The sequence below is a fragment of the Centropristis striata genome, chromosome 1 (genome assembly GCF_030273125.1).
Source record: "Centropristis striata isolate RG_2023a ecotype Rhode Island chromosome 1, C.striata_1.0, whole genome shotgun sequence".
NCBI classification, from domain to species: domain Eukaryota; kingdom Metazoa; phylum Chordata; class Actinopteri; order Perciformes; family Serranidae; genus Centropristis; species Centropristis striata.
In genome coordinates, this window is record NC_081517.1 from 30,025,962 (window position 1) to 30,048,079 (window position 22,118).

The window sequence follows — 22,118 nt, forward strand, 5'->3', positions numbered from 1 at the left end:
GTATAAGAAGCATTTCTTAATAACGGTGAGCATTCATGACTATATAAAAGACGTTGACACAGCACTGGATATTTCGCTTATATAAAATCTTCTTTCAGACTAGTAGAATAGAAAGCATTCAAATTACACATTTAGGTGTTCATTTTAGGACACTTATCTTTTTCCTTCTGTGGGTTTTCTCCTTAATTCCCCATTCAGTGGCATTATATAATGCCTCATTTGCATATTTCAACATACATTTTCAGAGACAACAAAAAATAATAGTCCTAGGTGATCTATTAATTAATGCAAGTATGTAGGTATATCGTCATTTATTTTTAGCTGGAATGAAAATAGACCATGTCTATATGGGTTGTGCGCCAACTTTAACTTTATGATGTTGCAAAGGTACTCAGAAGGCTGCTTTTTTAAACAAATAACTTTATTGAAATATTTTTATCATATACATACAATGTATGACATTGTCAAACAATTTTAGAAATGAAAAAATACATTTATATTCCATAGCAATCATTTGAAAATAATTAAGAAAAATCAAATAAATAAACACCATTTCTAAATGAATCCACGTACGAACGTCTTTGTCATTTTTACTTTTTCTGCAAAATAAAAATCCTTTAAAAATAAAATTTCATATTGGCGCATATTGTACAAAATGTACACCCATACTAAACTGGTCAAACTCTAATTTACACATAAAATTTGAAAAAAGCGTATAATACAGAAAATACTTGTCTTGTGTCTGGAAAACATAGTCTTTAAGTGTTATTTTTCAGCGCTTAAAATTGGGTGAGGTTTCATCCAATTTGATTGACAGTTACCAAACTAACCACCATCACATTCTAACTAAAATGTTGCTAAACTCTGATTGGTGCATTGTAGTGTGACAATATTTTTTCAGCAGAGCCCAGCCAACTTCATATCAGTCAGAATAAACAGAAAAGAAAACCCCACAAACCTCTTATGTGAAATAACCAACATAGTTCAAACTTTGGCAGTGACTAGTGAGTTCAGTTGAGTAGGACTCCGTCTCACAGAGTTAGACTGTATTTTAGGAAATATTTTTCTATGAAAATGCAAGAAAAGTTTGGATATACTACAGTTCTCAATGAATCTGAAGTTCAATTGTAATCAGTGGGTAAAGAACATTAATCTAGCTTCAGTTTGGAGTCTGCTCACTTTCCAACCACAAGGGGGCGACAGTGCAGCATTATTGTTACATACAGTTAACATGTTTCATAACTCACCCTTTACCCTCTGCACTTACTCAACCTCAACTTTTATTATAAAAATATGAAAAAATCTCTTCAATGCTTCCCCCCCATACAATCAGATATAATGTCACAGAAAATGATACAACAGCAGGAAGAAGAGTGTTCATGAGTTGGTACTCATAAACCCAGCGTTGTATGCTCCATCTCCTTCCATCAGAGGTCATCGTGCAGAAAGCATCATAACAAACTCTGCAGAGGGAGACAAAGACAGCAGCAGATCCACCGATAAGGACTAATGACACTCTAATATCATAAAAGGACAGCCTGGGATGCAGCCACATCATTTTCAGCCCATCTACTGGAAACGAACACAGCTCATGGTGTGATGTAATGACAAAATGTTTCCATTATTACCAAGTTAATGAGAAATCGAAGCGGTGATGGCGTGATATGTCAAGGGAAAAAAAGGACAAATGATACAGGGGCGTTTTAGTTTACAATTTAAATAACAGTTTCCTTTTTTTCTGTTGTTAAAGTAAGACAGAATACAGGACTGGTTTCCTGGATAGGTAATAAACCTAGCCCTAGATTTAAAAGTGTAAAATCTCTTCTTGTAATCAGTTGAATTATGACGTGTTTCTGCTTGCTTAGCCATTATTTGCAGATTCACTTGTCAATCAAGACAGCTGTTGATGGTGTCCTGTCAATAAAACCTTGTGGCGGGTTTTATCGAATCAATCACCTCTTCCATTCCCCATTGTTGTCCTGAAGAGCTTTGCACTCAGAGACTTCTGATTGTAGGTGTGAATCTATTGATTGACTGAGTACTAAAGCCTAATTCCAGATTAACCCACTAACATTATCTTTTAAGATACTCCTCTTACCATTTTCTGTAAGAAGCGTTAAACCAAGCAGAACAGCAGCTCCTAATACTGGATTCCGACCTGCCACCTGGATATTGAGAACGATCGTCTCTCTGCTGCTGCGGATGCTTGTTTTCTGGCTACGTGGCTGAGCTGGACAGATACACTCAAACGCTGCCCTAGGGGCTAATTGATGATAATGAGGAGCACCTGCTTATTGATCCCTTCTGGGACTGACACGCCTATTCATATGTTCCCAATAATTGTAATTGATTGGATCTGTGAGACAGGACAAACAGGATCACACCTCTAAGCCTTTTGTGTGCTGCAGTTTATAATCTCGTTCACATGCAGGTGGTGTTGATGGCACATGTGCACATTGACGTGTGTGTGTTTGTGTGTGCTTATGCGTGTGTGATTGTGTCCCATTGCATTGTTTATCCTCTCTTGAGGTAAAATGTGGTAATGGCATTCCTGCAAAGTCCTTGAGCTGCCAAAGTGTGTGTTCTTTGTGTGACATGGGACAGGTGTCCAGGCATGAGTATTGATTGGCTTAATGCACTCCTGATTAGATTGGATTGGCTCTTCCAGTGAACCCACCTTGACTTAACCATCCCTCCTTTCCCATCTCACCCTTTTCCCGCCTCATTTCTTACTCATTTTCTCCTTTTGTCTCACCTTCATCCTCAACCCATCCAATGGCAGTCATTGACCTCTTCTTTTCCTCGTAGGTCAATCTACACACCTAAATGAATGTTCCTGTACTGTGCTTATGCTTCTTTTTTTTTTTTAACTTGGCTGTTAAAAAACAATCATCAATTTATATTTCAAATGTTTAAATATTTGTCTGTTTTATCACTTTTAGCTAGCCTAAAGCTGGCCTCTTTTTTTTAGACCAAGTAACAATATATCGAGTGAATAAATTGTGTAAAAAATAAGAGCCCATCTCTCTTTATGAGCCTACTCACACAGAATCTGAAGTTTGTATTTTGCAGTATTTTTTCCCCCGTAGTTGTTTCGATTTCTGCGACTTTCGGACTCCATTAATAACTTTTTCACTGCTTTGTACTGTCTTTCCACCCAACATGTTCTCCAACCTAAATGACAGAATAGGCCGTTTCTCAATACCGCCCATAACTACACGTATGAGCATTTGTCAAAATGACCATTTTGTGTCTCACAGCACTAAAAATAGCACACACATCATTATACATAAAGGTACGGTCGCAGTAGTAAAAGAGACTGCAGTTTCTGTGCATTTATGCTACAAAACCACTGACCTAGGTTTAGGGCAAAAAAATCCTGGTAAGCAGTTATAAAAGCAAGTTTAAAGCCGTAAGTTACGTAAAAACGCAAGTTACATAAAAAGTAATTTACCTTTGTTTTCACATGGGACACAAACTCTTTTTTCCTGGGTGAAAGTCCACCGTTGGACCCATCCACCTCACCTCCCTTCTGCCCCAAGTGTGATATCCGCCAATTTAAACTCTGCAACGCCGTTGATCATTACTACTATGTCAGCAAGGTGGCGGCAGAAGACAGTCAAAAAACATAAATGTGAGTCGTATTTTGCTGTGTGTACAAACGCGCTATATTGACGTTTTTGAGGGGAGACCAGTCTGTTCAATGCAGGCTACCGCCTGGCATCTGCAGAAGTACGCCTTGAGGTCCATGTACTTTGGTCCGGAATCACTTCAGTACACCCCCACTCCCCTGTCTCAGTGTTTTACCATTGTGTTTCATTAATTGTTTTAATGTCCTCTCACACCTTGCCTGGAGTCTTTCCACTGCCCACCAACACTCCCTCCCATGTCCCCCCGACCGCTCACCATCAAAGTCGATGTTGCCGTCTTTGTTAAGGTCAATGTCGCTGAGGATCTCCTCCAGCTCGCCTTTCTTCAGCTTCTCCCCCAGGAGGGTCTTCATGCCCTCCTTCAGCTCATCAAGCGTGATCTTTCCATCACCATCACAGTCAAACTGCAACGTGAGTGGTCAGTGGAGAGCAAGGGGTGAATGTGAACATGTATGGGGTGAGGGGAGACAAATAAATAGATCATAGGTGATTAGGATTAGAGATGACACAGGGACTAGAGAAGGAAAGAACATCACATGTTTCTGTGCTAATGAGGAGGGAAGAGGTTAATTTCAGTCTGATTTTATGAATATTGGTGTGGAAAAAGACAGAAATGGAGGGAGAGAAAGTTATCAAGAGACAAAAAGATTCAGAGTTCATGGTATGCAAAAAAAGCTTCACATTTACAGTGTGCGGCTACAACATGGCTGCATGAGGTCCCTGGAAGTCTGAAAACAGCTTGAGCGTGCAGATGGGGCAATGCTGACTCATGAGGTGTTAGTACTGAAGTGAGAAAGACTTTTGAAGTGATGAGTGCCGAGTTGGGATGAGCTGAAAATGTATTCCTTTTTTTGTCACAGAGTAGACTATGCTCTGAAGTTGTCGGAGTTTCTGCTCAGAAGGAGTTGAGAGCTAATTCATTATTCCCCCACAAATGTATTAAAATGTCAGGACATGTTAATTTCCAGGCCTTTGACGGCGCCACTCGGGACCTTGGCGATGACACACGTGTGATAAAGAAACTCCGGATATAATGACTCTGTAGCCTTGCAGTCTCAAAATAGAGGACACGTTTTAAAAGCTTGTATGCAGAAGGATGACGCTCTTGCTGTTTTTCATACAGGCTTTGATAAAAGCTTGATCTATCAAAAAACCCATCTGGTTCAGGGAGGGATGAGTGGGTTGAGATAGAAATATTGTTGCAAAGCTCACTGCTCAAGATCTGTAAAGGGTGGGTTATTTAGTTAACACAATTTTGAGGTTTCCAACTAAACACTGTGTACCAGTTCCATATGGAAAGCACATTTTTATTGTTTAAATATTAATTCGCCACCTCAATGATATGAATTATTTTGCTGATGTTTAATAGGAGCCAACATGTAGTCAAACTAAACGCCTGGGGATACTTTTATGATATAGATCCATTAATCCCAGCAGTATATTAAACTCTCTGTTACATTTACAGTTATAATCATTAAGAGCACATTATTAGTGTTGTCTGTTCTGCAGTCACCATTAAAAACCTATCATGCCGTAATGTCTTTAATGGAGGAACCCAGGTGTGTGAAGCAAGCTTATAAATAACACCACCACCTTATTTGTTTTGCTTGGTCGGAGACTACGTCACACCGGGGCTCGGCTTTGTGCGACAATCAATTCAGCACTTGTGTACCTGCCTCCGTATTGACGTCAAAAAGAGCAACTCAATAGAAATTTAGTCCAGACCAGTGGGGCACAAATTAACAGGAGAGGCAAAGAGGTGTAAAATATAAACGGTTGCAATTGGGTGTTTGAAACCAGGCTTCATAAAGAGTTTTATTTTCCTTTCCCCTTAAACCATTTTCATCTGCATTCATAGCCAGCTCGCCGTCTTCCTTAAGACTTGTTTACAAGTAAGAGCCATACGCTCTTGGTACTCCCTGAGGAAAGGTCTTGTTGCACAGTTCAAAGTACTGTCACAGTACCAGGCCCCCTTGCACTTGCTTGAAGTCAGACTTCTTTAGAGCTCCTAGCTGGGGACCTCTTACCTGTTTGAAGGCACAGCGCAGCTCCTTCAACCCGACCATATGAGCCGTCTCAGCCAACATCCTTGGCCCCATTAACTCGCAGAAATCATCAAAGTCTACATGACCACCCCCTGCAGAAAGACAGATGAAACACACATAGGTATAGACACACGCACACACACACACACACACACACACACACACACACACACACACAAACAAGCAACCAAGTCATAACTTCTAAGCCTCCCTGGAGTGTGCCTCTGCTTGACATATGGATTCATGCATTAAGCATTAAGGTGTCAAAGGATACTGGTGCATGCAGTAAATCTTTTGTGTAATCATCTGCATTGTAACAGAGGTGGAAGAAATATTCAGATCCTCTACTTAATTGATTTTTTTGGGGCCATTTGGGGACTGAGCAAGCCAAATGCACAACATTGACATATTATCACCATGTAAAGTAATTATGGTGAGCGTATTAGCAAACAGTTGCTTATTTGCACAGGTAAGTAAACACAAGGCAACATGTGGAGTCTTGCTTCTGGCAACCAATATTCAAACTCATTTTAGCTTTTTTTTTGGGTCCCCACTAACCCCTGAGGGACACCAGAGAGGTTCTAAATGATGCACCGTGTCGACCAGTCAGTTGCCGTCTTTTTTCATGATTTCACTACATGGTGCGGCTCTGTCTGACTCAACTCACTGCTGGAACCAGGTCGTTCGCTCTGTTATTTACCTTCTGCATTCTCAGCCAGTTGTCATAACTCCTCCCCACAAAACTGCAGCGACATCATCTTCAAAGCTACACTTGCTGAATCCTTTGATCAACAACCAAACAGAGGAGCGCCTGTCACTTTGTCAACTGTAGAGAGTCCATTGTGGTGTATGGCATAGTTTTATATTATGGCATCGGAAACTACGAAGTAGGGAAATGTTGAACAATCATTTAACTGAGTTTATCTTGTAAATATGCAAATACACTGCCAACAGGGAAGCTATAGCTGAAAAGTAAATGTAGTAAATGTGCAGTAAACAGTACAATTTGTCCTTCTGAAATAAGGTAAATGATTTGTGTCCCTACACAATTTAATGGGAATATTAAAACTATAAATAACAGTACAAGTACTATACCTAAATGTTGTACATACATTGCATGTTCTTAAGTAGGTGTACTAGTAATGCCTTAAGCTTCTGTGAGATAATGAGTATCCTCTGTGCATGGAGACGATATAACAATGCATCCAGCTATCTGCTCATTACATTTCCTTCAACCCAGTTAGAAACAGTTTGGTTTTGTTTGATCCCCATGGTAATTATCAAAACAGACTGATACAATGGCAAGGCTCATGTTATTAGTTTGACAAAAGACAGGCTCATTTGATAGTGTAGACCAATAGACTCAGTCTGTTTTTTCATTATCTGGCGTTTTTGCTGGATGTGAAAGAGTACTTCAATAAAGCCATGCAGTCATTTGGTGGTTAAAAAATTTAATCAGTGCTCAGAGTGCCACGAATGTTGAGGATGAAAATCAAACTATGGCAAACTCTGCTCACATGGAGAGCACTTTTAATTTAGAAGCTAATGGCTCAAAACTATAATCTACTAGTTACAACAGCAGCTGAGGGATCCTGAAATAAAAGACCATTAATTCTGATTTCTGAGTTAGCAAAGAATTTTCATACTTGCCTCAAGGTACAATATATTTTTTAGCTGACTGGCTTTACCCTTGTGGAGCTGCAGTCTGTAGGGGATTCCTGGCACCTCCTTGAAGAATTGTGCCTTAAGTGGGTCAGTTTATAATCATAGAGTGGAAGAATTCTCCCAAAAGTCTTCAGAGATTATTATTATTTTTTAATTGATATTGCAACGCTAGTTATAATAAAAAGACTGAATTTCATGGTTTTAATGGCTCTGTAGGGATTACGCTACAGAGATTAGGCTAGGGATGTCTGAAGCTCATTCTACCTTATGGGTCAAATTAAGGCATCTATGAACAGATGAATAATTCATGTTACACAGTATGCAACACAGCAGAAAATTTACTGCCGCTAAAGCCCTGATGTCCTCTTATTGTACCCTCCAAGCTGTAAAATGCAGTTCGAGGCATCGCATATTGTGTTTCTGCTTGTCCCATTTGTACATTGAAGTTCCAGTGTGTGAAGCTTATAAACTTCAAATCCAGAATGCCAGTTGTATGGCTGCAACATTACATCAAGTGGTAAAGTGGCACTGGAGGACGATTTTATGCCAATTTCCCAGTAATTCAGCATGATGTATTTGAATTTCTCGTATGTTGACAAGAATTTAAAATAAGGCACCCTACTTTATGCAGTGGCAGACATCCAATGGGTACATTTATAGGACATTAATGTCAGGTTAATGCAGCGGTGGCTCTCTCAATCCTGGATTGCACTCGTAATAATCTTTTTTTGTTTAGAAAGGTTCCTAACTGAGTGAAATGACCCGGAAGTATCCAAGTGGCAGCCATGATACAAGCTTGTTGTGTTTTCTAAATGCTAAAGAAAGGTGCTTCAATGCTTCCTTTTTAAAAATCTCCTTTAGCATAAGGTACACTGGACCATCCTTTATGAAAGGAGACAATGCCATCCCAAATTCCTTGGGGCAGTGACATTTAAAGGTCCCATAATGTAAAAAGTAAGATTTCCATTTTTTTTATTATAAAGAAAGTCTATGTGCTGTATTAATACTGTGAAATTATCAAACAGCTAAAGGGCAAATTCACCAAATGTTTTCTGTGACTTTTGTGGCCACTACACGCTAATATGGCAAAAAGAAACCTGAAAGCATCAACAAAGGCTGAAATGGCATCTCAGTAGTCTTGTGCTATTTGCACATATTGCCAGTGATCAAGGAACACTGACCAATCAGAGCAGATTGGGTTCTGGGGGAGGGGCTTAAAGAGAAAGGCGCTATTGCAAACCATTTCATCCAGAGGGAATACATGGATATTCACATAAACAGTATGAGAAAAATAATGTGTGTTTATCATAAAGCGTTACATTTTTTGTAAAACCCCAAAATGCAAGTATGAACATGAATATATGTCCACTTTAAAGCGATGCACAATTTTGCTGTTTCCGATCAACATGTTATGCCTGTCTTGCATAAATTTAACATTTATTTTACTTATTGATATTCATGTCGATAAATACGAATGGACAGGAGGGTGAGTGTGAGCACCAGTAGCCTATATATTACATTTTTTAAAAATTTCAATTGGTAATTAAGTAATATTTTCACTGGGTTGTTATAAAGCCCCAAATCACAAAATGCAAATGAACATTAACTACACACACCTGTTTGAAAAAAAGAAAGTGATTTACTCATCTCTAATGGCAGCTTGCCATGTTTTGTTCTATTTGCCTACATTTTGAGTTATGCGAGTGTGACATTTTTGCCTCCACACCAAGACAGTGGTGGTGTTTACACAATCACGAAATGACAAGATAGTCAACAGCAACATCCCTCTCAGAAAACAATGTCCTCATTACTTCGGATTATCCACAGGGCATGTTGTCAACATAAGGACTATTTCCTCAGTAGAAAATTGAGCAAATGGGGCTAAAAAAAACAAAAAACACTGAAACATAATAAGTTAGGCAGTCCTTCGATGTACTGATACTTTAAAGGGTAAATCCAACTGAAATCACATTAAGTCTCTCCTCTTAGTATAAAATGTAACAGTGTGTTTTAATTTGTGTCATTAATATTTTTTTATTATTAAAAAAAGGGGTAAACAGTATTTTAATTTCTGCCGCTGAAGGGGCGTGTCTTTGTTTAGTTTGATTGACAGCAGCTGACAAGGTGAGCTCCCCTGCAGGGAAACGAGACAAGTTGCGCTTTGGTGACAAGAGAGTGGGCAGAGAGTGTTTTCTGAAGTGTAACTAAGGGCCAGCAGCATCTACTAGGACCGAGATGACAATTACAGGTGAGTTTACATGCTGTTTAATGTGCTGCTGCCCAGCTGAGCAGCTAATTAGCAACCTGCAAACTGACGGTGGCAGTGTCCGGACTGAGGTGCAGAGAGAGTACAAGATACGCGTTCATGTTTGAAAGTTAGATAAGTTGGATTTTTTTCTGACAGCACAAAACGTGATGTAGGCCTACAGAGGAGACATTTATCCTGTATCAGACTTAAAATTGGATTTGGAATTTACATCAGGTTTTTTTAGAGCAGGTTGAAAAACTGCTTTTCACTGCCCCCCTTGGTTTGGTGTTTACAGTCTGTTTGACCACATGCAGAGTCACTGATGTGTGGTTGGTTGAATCAGCTGTTCCCTCTTTCACCACACTCAAATGGGATGCCATGGAGCACTGACAGTTACAGGATAACAGCAGCAGAAATAGAGAACAGTCTTTAGTGAATAGGCTGGTAAACACTGAGGGGTTTTCAAACCGTTACTGATTTTTTAAAATGTGGAAGATTTGGAAGAGGATAATGCCAGATTTATTTTTAATATTTTAATCCTAAGAATACACATACTCCAGATGATTCAGTCAAGATGCAGAACCACACACTTGGCATTTATACAGAAAAAATTCAAAGTGGCGATTCCAGAGACTTGAGATCTTCAGAAAGAGAACAGGCTGACGTTTGTTTGTCAGATTGTTGGCCTTGTGTGCACTATGAAATAAAAATGATAAAGTTGTGGCTGAGAAGACAGAATCATCACGGCTGACGCATTGTGCTGCACAAGCTGGAGGTAATATGGAAATTAAGTTTTTTTGTTGTTTTTTTGTTCACCTGGCTTGTTATGTTTCTGTTCTGCACAAGTAGAGATTGTGATGCTTTCTGGTCAGTGCAATCTCTTTGGCTATTCAGGATAAAATGACTGTGTATGTCAGTGGAGTCTTGTGTATTTTGTGAAGGTGATATAGTCTAGCTGTTTCTGGTTAAACAAAATGATTTTACTCTGTAACAATCACCTTTTTTTTTTTTTATTTATTTTTTTTACCTATTAGTCATTTACACACCAAAATATGTAAACATAAGGCCCAGATATAGAAATACTGGAGTTAACCCTTTGTTATTGATTTCTGTCTCAATGGTGATGTAATGGTTCACTTTTACAGTGTGATTTGTAGCTTTAGCTTCTATCTTTCTATCTTTTCAACCAGTTTTGGCTGATAAGTCAGTTTAACATCCTGGATATATCCTCTAAATGCCTACTGTAAGACCTACTGCCTGCCTCTCTCTTAAATTGCTTTGTCATTTTTCCCAAAATTGAGATGATGTTTCATCATGGAGTGCAGTTAGTGACTGCATGGGCTCAGCAGTGGATGACAACACAGAGGCAGGGCTGAGCGAAGGGTCAATTGTCAGGAGGAGCAAATCCGACCCAAAAATCTACACAATTATTGCCTAGTGTGGCGCCAGCATTAAAAGAGTCGGTTTAACAACAATATCTATATAAAGTTAGCTAAAATTTCTTAACATCAGCCAATATGCTGCTGGAATTTCAAAAGTTAGGCTGTACCATGTTGTCGTTGAATTGAACAAGGGAACAACTTGTTCCATCTGAATCCAACTTAATTTGTAAGAAAATTCAGTGTGCTATTTCACAAACCTTTAGTTCTGATGCAGTGTAGGTGGACCACTGGTATACTTGGTATTCTACGTAAGTGCAGCTGGATTGCTGCACACGTGATGTCTTAATCAGGATATTATGAAACATCCCACCTGTAGTGTTCTCCATGTGTCTAAGTCCTGTGTGTCCATTGAAGGTTTATGTAAAATCTTGGCAGACGCTCATAGTTCAGATTTGCAGGCCTGGCTCTGACAATAGGTAGGTGTTACAGGAGCTGCTTCAGTAGCAGAAATCAATGCAGTGATGATTCACCTCAAACTTTAAACACACGCCACACACAGATCTATACCTGATCATTCAGTAAAGACAGCAGAGATAAACAAACCCTCATTAAGAGCAGAAGGAGGAAAGTTGGCTCTCAACTAAACACACGCTTCTCTATGCAGACACACACTTGTACACCCCTGCACCTGCTGTGTGAGGGCCATTAATCAGTCTGCTAAAATGTCTCGAATGTCCCCAACTTCAAAGACAAACATCTCATGGCCTCATGGGGAAGAATGTGCATGTATACAAGCACGCGTGTTTGTGCAACAGACACATTACTCAGGCATTCACACCTACTCACTTCAGAAAGACCCATCAATCATGCACACATGCTTTAACCACTCAGGAAGAAATGAAAAGCATACACACACGGATAAATGGATGGATGGATAAATACACACATTTCATCTTGATTTGCTGGATGATCTCGATGAGCTCCATCTCTGTAGGCATGTAGCCCATGGTCCTCATGCAGTCTGCGATGTCTTTGTAATGGATGAAGCCATCCGCGTCGTAGTCAAATTCCTTAAAGGCCTCTTGGAGCTCTGACAGACAGACAAACAAATTACACCAATTGCAACAAACCGTAAAGTAGGGTAGAATATTTTTCCCAAGAGTCACACACACACACACACACACACACACACACACACACACACACACACAGACAGTTACACTTTGAACAAAGTTTAAACTTATGTGTGAGTTGTTGACTTCAGCAGACAGGACCACAGCCAGCTCTCAAGAACAGCAAATTATGTTCTCTTAATTGATTTTGTTGCTCTGAGTCATGGGCAAGTCGGTCTGAGAAACCTTCAATCTCTTATGTAAATCATGGAGAGAAGCCAAAAAATCAATGCGATTGATAAAGCTGTGCATTGACTAGTAATGTATCAAGTGTTTGCATCTTAATTACAACAACAACAACATCTTACCGTCTAACTCCTCCGGCATGAGCTCTCTCTCCTGTGGAGCAGAGAAGAAGAGAAAAAAGTACAGTGGAAATAATTACAAGACTACATCGGAGGACGGGATGTAAAATCAGGGTGGCTTTAAAACAGCAAATTCTCCTGAGAATCTCCCAGTGATAATCTGTTTTTGACTACCAAATTAGAATAACATGCATATCATGTCAACACTGCCGCATGCCGACAGTAAACTCTAATGGGATTTCACCCTGCGACATGTCTTTCTAATTTGCAAAATGACACAATACCACCACACACTCCTACATGCACACACACATACACACTACATCTGCAGCGTCCTGAGGGACACGTAGCATAAGCTAAAGTCTGTGTGCATTCAAATACACACCCACGCACAACCACGTGACAGCGAGTCGCACAAACCTCACGCAGAAATGGATACATGTAAACTAAGACACAGATACGCTTGCATGCGCAAAACATATAATTTGCATAAAGCCCTGTGTGTGTTCAGTATTCTCTGCCTTGTTTTGACATTTGCTCAGGGTGATCTCTCCTTCTCTTTCTCCTTCTTTCCCCTTTTTATGTGTTTGCAGGGAAGTTGAGGCAAAGCTAGGAGCAAAATCTCCACATAGTCATTAAAAGTAATGGATTGCTGTGAAATTTAGGGGTGCTAAGGGCTTAAAATAGCTATATGTTAATATATTCCAGTGGTTGCAGACAGTTTATATAAATACTAGGTGTGTCCCTGAATTAACTTACATATGGAAAAACTTGAACAGTTATTTTTTTTTTGTGCTCAAGGGTCACCCTCTGTTTAACCTTGTGTAGGTGCAGAACCATCCGCAGTATTGAAACTGTAGCGGGAATCGATAAACAAACAAAATGTTTCGTATTGTTCGGTTTCTCTTTTTAAATTTGCTTTTTGTGGGTGTAAATAAACCGCCAAGTGATAAAATAACCCAACCTCCAGGAAAAATCTATTAGTGTGTGTGAGAACTGTCAGTGTCTTTGTCAGCAACGGAGAGAAAAACAAGTTTTACCCGCGGCATCAGATCCAATGAAAAGTCCACGTCATCATAAACGACTTGTGGAAAGCATCTCTGGAGTATGAGGAATAATCCAGTGGATGTGTGGTTGTTATGCCTGTGTACTTGTGCCCTGATAAAAGTATTCTTTTATTTTGAAACATTAGTCTAATGCTTTCTTAGCCTTTCTGAGGCTCCACTGGCCCAGCAGATTTGCATATTGTATACTTCTAGTCTTTTTTTAATACACATCCAAGACATTGATTGAAAGCACTTGTTATTTTCTAATTTTTATTGACAGTATTATTAATGGGCTGATATTTATACAAAAACAGACTCATATCTCATGATTTATTGTGAGAAACCAAGCAATGCTTTGTAAAATTAGACATTCAGCATACAGCCCAAGTCGAATGATCCTTTGTTTCATAGACACAACTTCAGCCACTGGGGACTTGTGCAACTTGTTGCATATGAATTAAACTTTCATTTGTAAGAAAATCTGTGTGCTATTTCACAAACATTTAGTTTTGATGCAGAGTAGGTGTACCACTGGTGTACTTGGTATTCTATATAAATGCAGCTTGGATCATCGAATAGTCAGCTATTCAGGGTCATCCCTAAAAATATATGCAGTATAACTTGATGAAGTTGCAAAACTGTACAAATGTGTGAGAATCTCTCTATTCAGATCACATGAAAATCCATCTTGTTTCAAGTAATACATTTTGCGTCTGAACCATTAGTAGCACAGAACAATCAGCATCCTGTGAGGAGATACTGGCAGCTACAGTGTGTGTGTTTGATGATAACAACAACGGCAGCTTATATAAATAGGTTAGCTGCAGTAGCATCAGTTACATCCAAGGGGGAACCTCTGATCCGTGAAGCAAACCCAGAAGGGTCTTCAGTCTGAAGTCTTTCAAAAATCCAAATGGGGCCGCCAATAATGGTTGCAAAATAACTCCGGTCCTATCTATCGCAATACAAAATGAGACTACTTCTCACTCGATATATTACCTCAGAAAAAAATCTTGTTTCAAGACTTCTTCAAGACAATATGATGTTAATTCTGTAAAAAATGGTCCCATTTGGAAGAAAATGGATGATACAAAAGCTTATGATGTGGGGCGTGGCTACCTTTGATTGGCAGGGCACTAATGTTCGGTTGTACTAAAGGACACTCTAAGGAGTCAGCTGTTCAGTTTTTCTGGTAATGTGCATATTGTTTTAGCGTTAAGAGTTTATTTTTAGATACACCCGTCCTGCGCCTCCCTCCCACTTTCAAAAAAAAAAAGAAAAGGTGTCAACAGACGTAAAGCAAGATGGTAACAGCTGTAATGCTGAACTCGATGCTTCAAACAGGAAGTCCACAAACCAATGGAACTATGGTGACTATGTCCATTATTTATTTACAGTCTATGGTTACATCAGAATGGGAGATTATTACTTCAGTCAAAGAACTACACTGAAGGCTTTTCTCCACAGAGAAGATGTTTTTACTCTTCTCTCTACTGGCTCCTGTGATGGACAGTGATGGACAAATGGTTCACCCAATCAGCTGCCAGGTATTTTTTGACAGTGCCTGACCTTTTCTAAAGACAGCTTCTCAGATGGTTTTGTGTTACAAACCATCTGGTGCGTCTGGTTACAAATATGTATATCCTCAGGCAAGAAATTCAGTTGACATGTTAGTTAAAAAATGCATGGTAGTCATAATGTGCTTTTATTTTAGCATAAACACATGACATGCATCATTATTTGAAACAATGCTCTCATTAGCATAATTGTAAACATGTACTGGCTTTAATTTACATATGTAAAGCTTTGGTTTTAAGAGATCATGGAAATAAATTAATTATCCAATCAATCATGCCTTTTAAAAAAAAAATCATGCTTGTGCCAAGAGCATGTTGACTCTGAGGCTCGCTAACAATGTGTAAATCTTCTACTGAATCATCTTCACATCCACACGGGAAGCAAGAAACATGCCAACTCAGTCAGCTTCGTATAGAGCAAATGAGGCTGACATATGGAGATACCGCTTGGCACAAAGACGACACAAGCCTGAGGATATCTATAAGTTCAAAGAAAAAACACTCACATTCAAGCTCATGAAAGCTCTGATTATTGAGAGCACAAATGCGAACAAATTCGCTGTGGGCTTGTTCTTTTCCTCACTTTGATGCAGTAAGGAAAAATACTGAGGCTGAAAAGAACTGTGAGATGGAGACACACTGGCAGTGGTGGAACTAACACATCATATCTATCCATGCACAGTCCTGGTACTTCTATTATGTCAGACTTTAACTTTTATTCCACTGCATCTCAGAAGTAAATTTGACCCTTTTCTCCCTCATCAAACGTATCTGATTTATATAGCAGCTACATGAAAGCTTTTACATGCATAACATGGAAAATATGTTACATTTATTGAGTATCATATGGAGGAGCTGGGCAGCCCTGGATGTTAAAACTGTCTGAACGCATCAGCTTCAGGTTTGTTTTACCTTTGATCCTTAAGTTCTTTGCTTTATTGGTGGTGCTTGCCTTCTACGCTTTACATTTATACATAGGACCTTTGCTTTTAATCATGTGTCTATTTAAATTACTGTATTGCAACTTTTAAAAAAGGCCATTATTTTTCAGCCTTTATTTTTGCTGCAGAAAAAGTGAGAGATAAAAAGGCAAATCAGTGCAGCAGCAGCGGAACTGAAATGCAAAGAGAAGTGCAATATTTTTCTTCTAATACATGTTGGCACCCGCGGTGGCTAATACATAAATCATACAAGGTCATCCTGCTCAAGTGCACAATAGCTTCAACAAAAGGAGAGGCCCCCACAGTTTATTTGGAAGCTGCTCCGCGTGGCAGCCGCTCAAATGATTATTCACTGCATAATATTGCCAGCAGAGCCAAAACACAAAAGCAATGCCAAGATGCACTTGCGTCAAGTTACACGTGTACTCCTGCCTCAGATACCGAAACAGTTTTTATAAACCTCTTAAGTTTTAATATGATTTTTGAGGCTGCAGCATTGCCGGGTCCAACAGCGCTGTTTACCCCGCACAGGATCCTCCAGCCTACAAGGGCATATTAAGATAGCAAGGTCAACACATTAATTGGATTTTTTTTTCAACCAGAAAGGATTAGACGGCATGCCATGCAGACTCTTGATTCATCCGTCAGAACGAGCCCATTAACAGTTAATTTCATTCTGTCTGCCTTCACATGGTCTGTTGAGCAGCCCACTGCTTGGTAAGCATGAAAAATGGACACAGAGGTATGTGACAAACGCATACGGTCCTCAGGTGGAAAATACATACAATATAACAGTTACAGTGCAGCACATATGATGCTCATTGATGGGTATGGTTGGTTTTGCCTCACATCCATCTGTCCTCCACTGTGGCTCTGACATGTAAATGCATCAATTGTTTTTCTTTAGCTATTTGTCTCTCCAGGCTCCTCCAGCAGTTGGATCTAATGAGGGCTGACAGTGAACCTAGCTAAGGGGGTTATTAATACTTGTGTCGAGGCGGGGATTAGGACTGCAGCGGGATGGATGGTCGCCCTGCCTCAGCGTCAGGGCAGCAACCAAAACAGTGTGTCCTCTGTCCCGTGGATACCACCTCTCTACCAGGCTACTAGTAAATTCAAACCAGGGACTGTCACAGTAAAACAAGTCACAGATCGGTCGTGGCAGGTGAGGTAGTAACTCAGGGGAGGATGTGGAATTGGAGCCCACAGTAGCCCAAGGTCACTGGGAAACGGTTTCCATTTCCCATAAATTGCTTTAAAACAATGAAACGGTCCCATTAGTTATTAAAGAATCGAGTTCTAAAAGATCATTAAAACGATCGTCAGGACACAACTCCCTGTGGCGTGGATTTCTATTATGTTATGTTATCTTTAACAGTAAATCCCTCTCCTGTGATGAAGGCACTTATTAAAAAGCCCGTGGCTCTGCTTTGTAATAAAGCCACACCAGGGTCCCATACGGTTTCACGATTAAAAGAAATTTCATCCCATGAAATAATATTTCCTATACAAATAAAAAAAAGTGCACTAAAAAGGATGAAAACACATATTGGGTACCACAGCAAAATAAAAAGAGGAATGCAAGGGACTGAACAAAAGATCCTTCTGACCCTATCTGACTAATATGCCTCTATTTTTACGTCTATTAGTCAAATTAAATATCTAGTTTCTGCAGTGGGGTAGGTTCTGTGTCCTTCTGCCTTCAAATTAAAACACATCATGATGTTTGATGAAAAGCAGTATGATTTGCACATGTATAAATGTGTAAATGTAGTGTATATTATACAACCAGTCCCTGACATATCTACCAATTAAATTACACATTTACATAAGCCGGGCTTCTCCTCTCTGAGTTTTAGTTCCAGAAACTGCGTTTTAAGGAACAAAATGGTTTCTTCAGCCCATTGTTGTCTGTATTCCCATTATAAAGTATAAAAAACTGTAAAAATAAGGCAAATTAGCTCACAGATTAATTAATATATGACCACTGTTGTACATGTCTTTTTATCAATGGGATATCAAAAAATATATAAAGTGTATTATGAATACTTTGAGAACCAGTTTGCCGCTGTATTTTCATCCACCACCCAAACCTCCTGCTCTATTTTATAGGTACTGTTTATTTAATTAAGATATAGATTTACGTCAATTAATATACCATATGTCAGTTAGTCTTCTAAATATATTGACATTTTAAGATATACTGCCAGCGCACTCACTGTTTTTGCATTAAGGATAATTGTGACCTTCTGCATGTTAAGTGTTTAGCTTTTTAATTTGAGTGTAACATAGAATAAGTCCTTGTGATTACTGTATATTTTCCATTAATTATTTTAATGGTATTTGCCATTCTGGGTTCTGTCCTTGATAGATTTGAGTTTTTAAGTTAGTTTCATTAACATTCTGGATCTGATCCACATCCATATTCTGCATACAGAGACACAAGCATGCAGCTAAAGTCTTCCACTGGTGTTAGCACCATTAGAGGGTCAGTAAAGACTGCAGTAAAGGGCTGAACATAAGTTTTGCAAAAACAACCCTTTCTTTTCTATTTTACAGTTAAACATATAGAAAGTGTGCACTCTATATTAATCAACAGAGATGGGGAAGGTGCCATTGAGCTGGATCATTTCATTGGCTCATCTCCAGCTGTAATTTTCCCAAATATCCATTTATGCCCCGCAGCAATCTGGGAGCAGGCTATCAGACATAAACAGAGCCAAAGCTTCACTTGAACCAGCCAGGACACTAATGGAAGCCATCCCAGTGTCCAAGCAGTAAATCATCTGTGAAGTGGAAGTACTGGAGTGACTTGTTGAAAGTGATGTTGTTTTGTTTAAAGGATGAGGTAGCACCCCTCAGTCCTGATCAGATGGTTTCATGTTTGATTGAATAGAAATTGGTAGTTATATTGACTTTCTACAACCGTTTGACATGTTCTATATCAGCAGTGACTGGTTTGTGGACAGGGCATTCATTTTTGGGTAGTCATGGTTCACTGCAAACAGCTACAACCAGCGTTTGTATTTCCAATCGATAGTTACCACTTAGACTCAGCTGAACAAATGGATCCATTTTCCAACTCCATTCAGTGTAACTTTAAAGTCAATGTGCTATTTCTCCCAGCTGTGTTCTCTCAGTCTATAACCCTCCATTTGATCAACTTTTCTTTGCCAGTTTCTTCCAGTTATCCTCATGGAGGATGAAGACCAAATTGCACAAATGCTCTTTTTCCAATAACAGAATATTGTTACTCCTTTTTATTTCTAGTAACTTTTATTTTGGCAGTTTCTATTATTGGCTGTTGATTCAGTCTGAATGAATAGACAGACAATCACATAATTGGCTCTGCTCAGTTAGTCTCAATGTTGTTATGAATAATCGCATCATGAATTTAAAAAATTGCTCAAATTAAATAAGAAATATTGGAATATGTTTCTAATATCAGTTATGTTCTGTAATATGTCTGTCTCTCAGTAACAGGTAGATGTGTTACATGATGTTGTTGTGCATTGATCTTATAGGCACTTAAGGCCTGTGACAGAGCTTAATTGATGTGACTGTGTAATCAGCTGGCACACCTGTTATTTAGGAGATTCTGGACACATCTGCCAGCTCTTGATGATTTTCAACTTGATACCAGAAGCTTGAATATCGTACTAATGTCAGTAGTTGTGTTTCCATCAACAAATTTCTATCCACATTTTGAAGATTTTTGTGAAAAAAGCTGAATGGAAACACCAAAATTCAAAAACATTTGAAAATGCCCATTGAAGTTTTTACGCTCACTTTTTTTGTGTGTGTCTTTTTTGGAAAAATAGTTAATGGGCTTAACGAGATGGAAACACTTTGTCCGAATAAGTTCTGATGTAGAGAATAAATTTAACTTGCATGACTGATCTGAGCTGACATGTAAAAACAATTATAAGTTGACCAATTGATCCAATTCCTGAAGACTGCTTTCCATTTTCTCTTGTGGGTGGCCAAAGTTGTCCGATTAGCAACCTCATTTTTTGTTGTTGTTGTTTTTTCTCTCTCATGCAATCTCTACTTCTTTTAATTTTTACTGATGATTAAACCTGCAGCAACACATCACACTGCCATCTTCTGATAAAAGTAAGTTTATGCAGCTTCGTTTATTCGCTCTAAACCAGCTGATGGAACCGTCCCTAATATATACTGTGTATATATATATATATATATATATTTTTATGTGACTCAAAATTTTGCTTCACAATTTGCTTCAACTTTAATGGAAACATGGCTACTGATCCACTTAAATGTGTAATTATACAGGAAAAGGTTCCTTTTGCCATGTTAGCTATGCTAGTGTCTTTAGCACGTGGAGAAGTGAGTGGCTGCTTGCCGTTTGTATTTTCTAAGTGACAGTCATCCCACTTTCAACTGGGCAAATTCAGCCTGCTGTTTATTTTAGCACTGTGATGATGAGAGTGACTTACGGGGCTCTCAGTAAACCATTTACTTCAAGAGGTATTAATAATCTAGTGTAACCGTGCTCACTTACACTTTATTGAGTAACCTCCAAGAGAGGATGCCCTTGAGCCCATAAATATACGCAGATGCATGACTACTGAAAAAACACAATTATTGCAAGTGCTCTCAAAAACTACATAAACCCTGTTACACTAGCGTGTTGTTTATTTATTAATAGAGCTTTTTCAGTGAGCAATAAGGGCACTTGCAGGTATTGCTCTCACGGGATTAGCCGCTATGCTAACTTTGCATGGTAACCATAGCAAATGATCACCATTTTATTTATTCATCCAAGACAAACAGACCTCTGGGCTCCCGTTTTATTATTTGATCAAAATATTTTTTTGTATATAAAAACATCTGGTTTGTCCTTGGGCCTAACAATTTTTAACAAAGCAAGTTTCAAAAGCTCAATTTCAGTCCTTTTTACAGTGTAGATATGTCTTTTTATTTTCTTTTTTTAAACATTCACAATGAAAACACTATGAAGGAGCTTTCAATTTGCCATTGCACTCTTCTTACTATTTTTGAACTCATGTATAGAAATGTACTTACTAGTAATTGATAAAGCTTTACTGTGCATTTGAGTGGCCATAGCACTTTCACTCCATCACCTGTTTGGCTGTGAAGCCAAATTGATTAATTAATTGACTTGGAATACATTTAAATTTAATACGAAATTGCAATGCAAATGTTATGCAAAAAGAGCCTCTGGTATTCTTAACAGGATTGGCAGATATCCAAATTCAGTTGCATGCACTGAAAAAAGTGGATCGCTGCAACTCTTCTTGAAATTACAACTTCCACTTCAACATTATTAGTCCCTTGAGGGCAATTGGTTTTCACAGCAAGGCATATAATAATGTGAAAGAACATAGTGCACACATTATACCTTGTATGTAATTGTGTAACCTAAAAACGAACCAAAGTACGTCAATGGGCACCTGAGTAAGAGTGGTAAAGGGCTTTTAAACTTACCTGTCCAAAGAGTTTATTGAGGAAGGAAATATAGGCAGCGGCCACCGCTGAGCTGTTACTGAGGCTCCTTCTACCACTCCGACGCGCCTCCTCCTCCTCTGGGCCCTTCCTCTGGGTCGAGGGGGCTGACTTTGAGCTGTGAAGTGTGCATTTGAGTGCCAAGTGTTGAGAGCTGTCATCACCAGAGCCAAGCCTATAATTTCTCCTCATAATTTACTTAACAAACATACTAAAGTGCCTTTTGAGTGATTGTTCCATATAGCCTCGCTTGAAATAATTGCTAAGCTTGTGCCAAAATGATTGAAAAACGTCAGCAGTCCTATCACCTGACATTAACAGTTACGTCAGTCACTGAAAAAAGAAGGAAGGAAGTGTTTCTTAGCACAACTTTCTGTAGGCTTATTTTGCAGCTGATGTACCAATCGATGATACTAATTGGGTGCACAAATCTACACAACCCACTCCCTTTGTGTTAATCAATGTTGATTAGGTACAGAGAATGATAATAACCAGAATTTCTTGGAGAGGCTGAGCTGAAGAGCTTTGTTTTTGAATCTCCCAGGTCTGCCAGCAGCGGCCGGGCCCCGCCCGACTCGTGGCGACATGCTAGGAGAG

General features: G+C 39.1%; 2 protein-coding genes across 2 annotated transcripts in view; one reads left to right on the forward strand and one right to left on the reverse strand.

Annotated features, from left to right (window-relative positions):
- Positions 1-413: 413 nt before the first annotated feature.
- Positions 414-22,108, reverse strand: cabp4 (calcium binding protein 4). Its single transcript, XM_059332227.1, has 7 exons — positions 22,014-22,108; positions 21,504-21,639; positions 12,471-12,501; positions 11,937-12,080; positions 5,678-5,787; positions 3,907-4,054; positions 414-1,463 (listed from the first exon to the last, which is right to left on the reverse strand). Exons 1-7 carry the CDS (start codon positions 22,106-22,108, stop codon positions 1,435-1,437), a joined length of 693 nt encoding a protein of 230 aa, XP_059188210.1. The 3' UTR covers positions 414-1,434.
- doc2d (double C2-like domains, delta) overlaps positions 9,521-22,118 on the forward strand; it is a 74,784-nt gene continuing 62,186 nt past the window's right edge. The window contains exon 1 of the mRNA XM_059337635.1: positions 9,521-9,608. The gene's annotated coding sequence lies outside the window, so the exon portion shown is untranslated. The remainder of the gene's footprint in view (positions 9,609-22,118) is intronic.